This window comes from Hippocampus guttulatus, chromosome 9 (assembly GCF_054856545.1).
Source record: "Hippocampus guttulatus isolate MCC_2025c chromosome 9, RoL_Hgut_1.0, whole genome shotgun sequence".
NCBI classification, from domain to species: Eukaryota; Metazoa; Chordata; class Actinopteri; order Syngnathiformes; family Syngnathidae; genus Hippocampus; species Hippocampus guttulatus.
Window position 1 is genome coordinate 14,241,987 of NC_141269.1, and position 8,399 is coordinate 14,250,385.

The 8,399-nt window shown below is 44.2% G+C and overlaps 1 protein-coding gene across 1 annotated transcript; it reads left to right on the forward strand.

Moving 5' to 3' along the window:
• Positions 1 to 885: 885 nt before the first annotated feature.
• On the forward strand, positions 886 to 6,869 carry tekt4 (tektin 4). The gene is made up of 7 exons (XM_086120705.1): positions 886 to 1,452; positions 2,477 to 2,547; positions 4,040 to 4,183; positions 4,259 to 4,345; positions 4,435 to 4,570; positions 5,113 to 5,267; positions 5,342 to 6,869. Exons 1-7 carry the CDS (start codon positions 937 to 939, stop codon positions 5,553 to 5,555), a joined length of 1,323 nt encoding a protein of 440 aa, XP_085976831.1. The 5' UTR covers positions 886 to 936; the 3' UTR covers positions 5,556 to 6,869.
• Positions 6,870 to 8,399: the final 1,530 nt, after the last annotated feature.

Genomic DNA, 8,399 nt, shown 5'->3' on the forward strand with positions numbered 1-8,399 from the left:
GATACTTTTTATTAGTTTTAGTAGGCCGGATAAAATTTTGTATCATTGCTTGTAGGAATGCTAATTAACTGCAGTTCTCTCTTGTAATATCACACCGCTGCATGAACTCCGACCAATCATTAATATTATTTGCGTATGCCCCAATGCGCAGTTTTGCTTCGGCCACTGCGGGGTGGCCGAGTTCTGTATCTTTTCAAAATGAACGTTTGGGGCTCCCTCTTAAAACAAGTAACATATGTCTAGTACTGTTTGTTGGTCAACGACGGCATCTAGCGGCAAATCACTATAACTATCCACTTTCGGCATCTTTTGTAAAACTTTATCTAAAAAAAAAAAAGACATCTACATATTGAACGGTCCACATTGCATACCTGACGAGTCCAAATCGTCGATCGGCGTGCTACAAAGGCTTCTATTTGGATGATGGGATGAGATCAGATTACACATATACAACACATAGCAGAACGAATTTCCAAAAAGGCTCTGTTACACGGCGTCGTAGGAAAAGGCAGAAAAAGTCGTCAGATCCCAATGAGAGTCATTCATTCATTCGTTCATGTATTTATTTATTTGTTTATGTATTTATTCCTCCTATTTAATTTCCTCTCTCCCTCCACACATTTTTGGATTCATTGTGGCTGACTTCATGACTGAACCACTAGTTATGGCTTCCTCCCGGGCAAAGCAAATAATGTGCAGGTCAGAAAATGGCATATCTTTGGAACATAGGGACATCATACTAGATGCACTTGAATAATTTAAAAATCCTACACACATTTTGTAAATTGGTTACACTCTCCTCAAGTTACCAGAGTTGTGTGTTGTATCCAGGCAACCATAAACAAACACTCCATATGCTGCACTACTTTGTGTCACTTATGTAATTGCTCACTGCTGCTTTTACTCTATTTGAACTGTTTTAGTCGTTGTAAGAAAATGAGCGCGGAGGTGTTAGTGTCAAAGCCACACTATGATGGCGGAGCGGTGGCTCAGGGGCTCCGGCAGGAGCAAGGGGCCCCTTTAGAGCCGCCCTCGGTCTTAGCTACCGCGGGCTTCCGCTCCGCTAAATACACCCCGGCCGAGTGGTTCTCCGGATACCGCAGCCTCCTCCAGCAGGCCGGCGCCGACCACTTTACGGCCCAGACCATCCAGGAAGAGTCCAGGGTCTTGCGCAAGGACACCGAGGCCACCACTGTGCAGACTCAGACCGACGGGACCCGCTTGCTGGGAGAGAGGTTGCAGGACATCCACCGCTGGAAGTCGGAGCTGCAGGAGCACATCGGCCGGCTGCTGTCCGACACGACGGCGCTACAGGCGCTCAAGATGAGGCTGGAGAGGGCGCTGGACGCCACCGAGACTCCGTTCGCCATCGCCGTCGACAACCTGACATGCAGGAGCCGACGACTGGGACCAGACCTGGTCCGGGACTGTGTGGAAGAGGAACTGCTCAAGGTTAGCACAATGCACTCAGAACAATCTTTCCCAAAATATTGAGCCAGGGCACATAATTTACGTGTACATTACTTTTATCGCCGTGTATTCTATTGAAGGTGAGGAGAACAGTAAAACACACAAACACAATGAGCACACACATACAAGGACTGCTGTCAGCCACAGCTCACGCCGAGACCCTCACACGCAGACTCGCTGATGTCACGCGTCACCCTTTTACAGGCAATTCAATCTATGTACGCCATACTCGATGCATTTTATTTTCATATTATTTTGCGGATGTGCTCAAATACATTTACCGTGTCTATAAATAAGTTTAAATGTGTTTTTAAAAGTATAAATGTGGTTAAGGATAAGCGGATTGGAAAATGGATTGGATGATGGGGTGGCACGGTGGGCAACTGGTTTTAGCACGTCCGCCTCACCGCCATGCAGAGTTCTGGGATTCGATTTTGACCTCCAGCCGTACTGTGTTGAGTTTGCAAGTTCTCCCTGTGCCTACGTGGGTTTCCTGCGGGTACTCCGGGGTTTCCTCCCACATTCCAAAAATACAAGTTAATGAAACACTATATTGTCCCTAAGTGTGATTTTGAGTGTGGATGGCTGTTGTTCATTTATGTATAGCCTGCGATTTGCTGGCAACCAGTTCAGGCTACCCAATGACAGCTGAGATAGGCTCCAGCACACCCGCGACCCTCGTGACGACTGGCGGCTCAAATCATGATGGATGGAGAAAATGTGATACATCATACTCACAAGAAAGGCTTATTATTAATCGTAACTATGTGTGCAGCTCGCTATAAATGTCTTTTCCTTGTCAACCTTGGCTCGGTCTGATCAACCAATCAGAGGACAGGCAAATGCTGATATTGTGAACCAGCTCGCTGACCCTCTGTGGCAAATTGAAATCTGATTGGTTAAAGAATCAGTCCTAATGTGAATATAGTTTGAGTAACATCTGTCAACCCTGATTCTGACATGGCAGCACAAATGGTTTATGTGTCACATTTGTGCGTTCAAATAGGAAGTCGACTTGATTAGGAATGTCCAAGCCCTTCTCAAGAGAACCATAGACCAAGTTGCTACTCAGATCAAGTGAGTATCACGTTCTGTTCACTATTACTGTACAGTAATCTAATAGGGAAAATGTTTTATCACCACCAACTTTCTAAAGGCTGTAAAGTTTGTACTCTCTCGAGCTTCTAGAGGGACACACCTTAAAGAAATCACCTGGTCTGATCCTAAACTATAAGAATGATCAGACATTTTTTGCCTAGTTTAAATTTTTGAACATTTATTTTGCAAATGATTCAATACTGTGGGGCTAAGCCCCCCCCCCCCCCCCCCATCATAATTGGCTGTTTGGAAAAAAAAAAAAGGAATATCGCACTTGAACCAACCATGCGATCAAATCACTGACTACCATCCCCAGCAGTTGAGCAATGAGCGCTCTGTAGCTAGCGGGCAGTGCTGGGCAAACGCTGTTCCCCACATCAAATAGCTTTCCAGTCGTGATGCTCAGCAATGCACCCGTCCACGAAAGCCACATTTCCCCAGTGAGTTCTAAACCCTGAATGCATCTCTTTAATTTGAGGTCATGTTACGCACCTGTCCTCCCGGATTATGGGATGCATATGTAACACAACGGTCAATCATACCACCCTCTAAAATATTTCTTATGTCTTCATATATCCCTTTATGTTTGAGCTGTGAAAATATACCTGCGTAAAGCCTCTCATATCCGAGGGGCCGCATTAAAAATCCAGCGATGAGAGGTCCTACCTGCCAGCTAGCTCATGAACTAACAAGCTCCCAAAGACTCCTATAAGAATTGGCGCCGCGGGATATCGCAAGTTAGTGGGCTCGTCCGCTTCATCACCTTGCTTGTTGTTATATCGGTGTGTACGTACGTCCACATAACGGAGACACTTCAGGGAAAGTCAACCGTTGGCAACACAGCCACACGTGAGCCTGTGGCTCACACTATCTGACATTTGAGCATATGCTTTTTGGGGGCTTGTATGCTAACATTCTATTTCTTTATCAGTATGAGCTGGCCCACCTCGTTCCTTTTTTTTTTTTTTCAATCTGCCATGACAATGGTTGGGTGACCAGTCCCTTAATGTGGACAAGAGCAATCCAACGTGGATGTGTGAATTCACTACTTTGTATGAAATGTAATGTACCAAACAAAGTGGCGTGGGTCATTTGGTGGTTCCCGCTAGACTTGATGAACATTATACATTTCAAATATCTTTGTTGAGCTTCTTTAAAAAATTCTGAAATAACTTTCATTCTGTTCCTCCCGTGTCCGCGTGGGTTTTCTCCGGATACTTCGCTTTCCTCCTACATTCCAGAAACATGCATGCCATGAACACTCAAAATTGTCCCTAGCTCTGACTGTGAGTGCGAATGGTCGTTTGTCTATGTGTGCCCTGCGAGTGGCTGGCAACCAGTTCAGGGTGTCCCCCGCCTACTGCCTGAAGACAGTTGAGATAGGCTCCAGCACCCCCCGCAACCCTTGTGAGGATAAAGCAGATCGGAAAATGGATGGAGGGACTTTGATTTTCTCGTCCTTGTCTATCAGATTGAACAGAGATACCAAGCAGGCATTGGAGTTTGACTGGTCAGATAAGTATGAAGCCTATGCCTTGGACCTCCAATGTGGAAGATTCACCGACAAGAGTACAGACACACAGCACTACCCTATTACAGCCGCTATGCTGAAACAGTGAGTAATACAGTGCATAGAGTTAACCACTGACCAGAAGTGAACACAGCCACAAATGCTCCTTTGGTCTTACAGGATGTCTGATGTCCCTTCGTGGATTAAGTTCACACAAGACAACCTTCACAGGGCCTTCCGGGAGGAAAAGGCCTCTAAGGATCTCAGGCTGGAGCATTGTTTTAATCAGACGGTTTGGACCACAACAAACAACATCACTGGGGTGCTAACTTTTGTGTGTATGTGTTGCGCATCAGTGAGCTGGTGCAGCAGGTGCTACTGGACACCACGAAGGACCTAAGAGTCCAATGCTCCAACGTGGACCAAGCCTTCCTCCAGCGTTGTGCGGAACAGATGGATGCCAAGATTCAGCTCGAGATGCAGTTCAAGCAGGTCAACACACACGAAAACACACACATTGAGAAACAAGAACACACTGAGACGTTTTGGCTGTAGTGGGCAGGCTGGGCCATTAAAGACTTCTTTGCTGGTCTAAACTATATCAGAAGCACTAACCTACATTTACACTTCCAATTCTAATATTTGTTCCATGCATTTTGAGATTTATTTTGATCTATAAATTGCCATGGGACTCTTTCTTTCACAAATCACACAACTCAGAGGGGCTTGCTCGCTGGTTATCGGTGACGTCAGCATTTCACCTCTGGTTGGTTTGACCATTAGTTGTTACAGCCAATTTGAATGAGCAAAACACGTGTTTAACAATCTGAATACTTGAATACATTTCATAATCAGCATCTCTGGTGATTGTGATGTCGTTTCTTTCCATGTGCTCTATTTTTGTCACGTTATTAGGTTTTTATTGATTCTGAGGCGCTCCAGATGTGCGTGCCACAGTTGAATACTGTTTGACTCCAGTTTTGTGTAGTGTCTAGAGTTGTGATGTGATAATATGAAGGCATGTGCGTGTGCAGACCCTGGAGCAGATTGGCGCTCAGGAGAGGAATATAGTGGCTCTGCAGAAGGCCATCGATGACAAAGATGCCCCGCAGAGAGTGGCTGAGTCCAGGCTGTACCGCCGCTATCACAGACCCAACATGGACCTCTGCAGGGACGAACCTCAAATCAGGTACACACACACACACACACACATGCACAGACAATTTTGCTTTCTCTCACATCCGGTTTCCTGCCTGAGTACAGCTTGGAAGGGGAGGTGAGGGAGATTGATGCCACCCTGGCATCTCTGCAGCAGCAGCTGAGAGATGCCCGCAGCTCGCTGTCCCACCTGGAGGACACCCGCATGGCACTCGAGAAGGACATTATGTGTAAATCCAACTCGCTGTTCATCGAAAGAGAGAAATGCATGACTCAACGTAAATTGTACCCAACAATCTCCACACTCTCGGGGTACTGAACAAAACACGTTTGCTTTGACTCTTTTAAGAGAGTAGAGGATGACAGTACAGTACTATATATGTAATGGGTTTATTCCCCATTTGCAGTGTTAGCAACCACTTAACTGATTGCTGGAGACAGGCAGATGTACACTACCCTGCCAATAAAAAAGTCACTCGTATTTGTTGGACCGCCTTAAGCTTTGTGAGAGTATTCACCCATCGTGAAATCAAGGATAACTGTGTAATGTCTCATTTTTAACCCATAACCCTTTCCAGTTGCTCTAGACCAGAGGTGAGCAACTCCGGTCCTCGAGGGCCGGTGTTCTGTGTGTTTTTTATGTCTCATGGTCCAACACACCAGGACCGGAATTGCGCAATCCTGCCCTAGACTCCAGTACCGTTGCTCCTTGCACTCAACTCCTGTGGTTGTTCATGGTGAGGCCTATTCTTTGTAAAACCTGTCCTGTTTAGCCTCTCTGTGGTGGTCTTGACCACCGTGGCTGCAGCTCTCTCTTACTGCCTCGGCCTATGTTCAGCGACAATTTTTGGGTTGTTTGAGATCCTCTGAGTTCTTTATCAAGAGGCGCAAGATTGACATTCCTTTGAGAGGGAATGAGAATAACATCAAGTTAACACAAGTGCTCCCCATTCACACCTAAGACCTTGCAACACAAATGAGCCACATAATACCAGGGAGAGGAAATGACTACATGGGCTCAAATTTGGGAATTTTCACGTTCTCACTTTTGTTGCAATGAGATGAGCTTTTAATGTCTGTATTTAGTTATTTTAAAGGGAACAATACATTTACACTGTAATACCAGCTGTACACTGACTTCATTTTCTCAAAGGGTCATTTCTTCAGTGTTGTCCAATGAAAGGATGTCATGTCAAACATTAAGTGTCCACTCACTTTTGTGAAATGCTGCACCATTATTTTTAGCGACCCCTTAAATTATTGGTGCCTGGCTGTTAATTGGACAGTTTGGAAAATGAAAACAGAAGGATTAGTGCAGTTGTCATAAAATCAGTTTCTTTTGTCTGCATCATGATCAGTTTTAGTAATCGGGACCAACTATTACTTGTTCCTCACACTCGAACCCTAACCCTAAAATGTTATCGATGTGTTATTGCTAACAAATCATGGTTTTTAAAAAAAACATACGAACAGACGTGTCTATCTGCGTGTTTCCAAGGCATTTTTTGTTTTCTGGTTGATATTGTAATGTGTTTCAGCCGTATGTGAAATTGTACGCGTCTTGTGGATTTTATCTGTGGCTGTTTTAATTAATCTGCCATCGCATTACAGGTAAATACAATTTGGAACTGAGTTTCAGTGCGAGTTATTTACTACGCTAGAGGGCGCGCTTGAGCCTAATTTTCCTCTTTGGGTCCTCATCGGTATCACGATTGCGGGTTCATTAAATAGCGAACTGTCAAAAGATGTATTCGAATTGCAAAATATTGTACTGTGCATTTGATTTGCACATTTTACTGGGGGATTTGGCAAAAAAACATGACATTTCAATTGGTACATCTGAGATTTAATATTATTCTGCCATTACAAAGATGATGCTGTATGATGTTTTCGTTCACACTGCCAGATATTCATTCTGTTATGTCAATATGTTTGTTGACGTGGTGATGATCTGCAACTGCACTACACATAGACGTGTCTAACGTGCCCTGTATACAAATAATTAGAAACACTAGTGCACTGCATTTCTTTGAGCAGGGGTCACCAACCTGGTGCCTACGGGCACCAGGTAGCCCGTGAGGACCACACCAATAGCCCACCAGTGCTAGGATTGTGATTTGCTCATAGAAATTATGATGTAAAAATGCAAACTGAAATGCAGTATTGTGAGACATCTTTTAAGATGATCAGAGCCTGAAATTAAAATTATTAAGTATTAAATAACATTCCAATATTATTAAATGTAATTTGTACAAATGTTATTTCAGATGTGTATCAATTTGGTAGCCCTTCACACAATCAGGACACATGAAGTAGCTCTCACTCTCTAAAAGGTTGGTGACCCCTGTCTTAGAGTTTATTGTGTGACATGAAGAATCACGATTTTACACAAGACGGGGTGAAATTGTTCTCTCGGGGCTTAATAGCAGACCATCAAACTGTATTTGTAGGGTTTACATCAGTTGTGGTGCCACAACAAGGAAGGAGGGGATCAGCTGTGGTGAGCACATCTCACCCAGCTCCTGATCACAACTCCCTCGACCGCCACTGCCATTGTATGACTTGCCAAGACCCCTGATGTGCGCATGCTTCTGTTGACATAGTGACTGTTGGAGTGTACCTTGTATATTTTTTATGATTGTGTGGAATAAACATACTCGGGGAGAGTTCAGTAGCATTGACATTTTCACCTGAGTGACTAAATATGACTGAGGACTTGACAGCAGCACATATAGGAGTGCATGAGATGTTGAAAAACGGACTTGTGTAAGTTAACGCGCTCACGTGTACTCAGACCACGAAAGGGAAGGAGGGCCCTTGTAGCCTACATCCTGCGGCCAAATGCAGTAACATGCACAAAGAATACGTACATAGAATAAGCTTTATGAAGCACTATAAGGGACATATAACCTGAAAGAAACGATATATACTGTATATCTACATATGCATACCATATATTGCGTATTTTATATTTTTAGTTTTCTCTGTCAGACTTTACAAATGCAATCAGTTGGAATTGTGAGAATAATGAGGAAAATGGGAGGGAGCGATTTAAAAAAAAGTCCCCTCTGAGGGAGCGATTTAAAAAAAAGTCCCCTCTGAGGGAGTGACAAAAAAAGCAAGAGGGAGGGAAATGTGGAGAATAGAGTGAGACAGAAGGAGC

What these genes read in the sequence shown, in the direction of transcription:
- tekt4 (XM_086120705.1), top strand. Translation starts at nt 937, where the DNA reads ATGAGCGCGGAGGTGTTAGTGTCAAAGCCACACTATGATGGCGGAGCG. An exon ending in TGGAAGAGGAACTGCTCAAG is followed by an intron (nt 1,453 to 2,476) that starts GTTAGCACAATG and finishes GCGTTCAAATAG; the next exon opens with GAAGTCGACTTGATTAGGAA. An exon ending in ACAGCCGCTATGCTGAAACA is followed by an intron (nt 4,184 to 4,258) that starts GTGAGTAATACA and finishes TTGGTCTTACAG; the next exon opens with GATGTCTGATGTCCCTTCGT.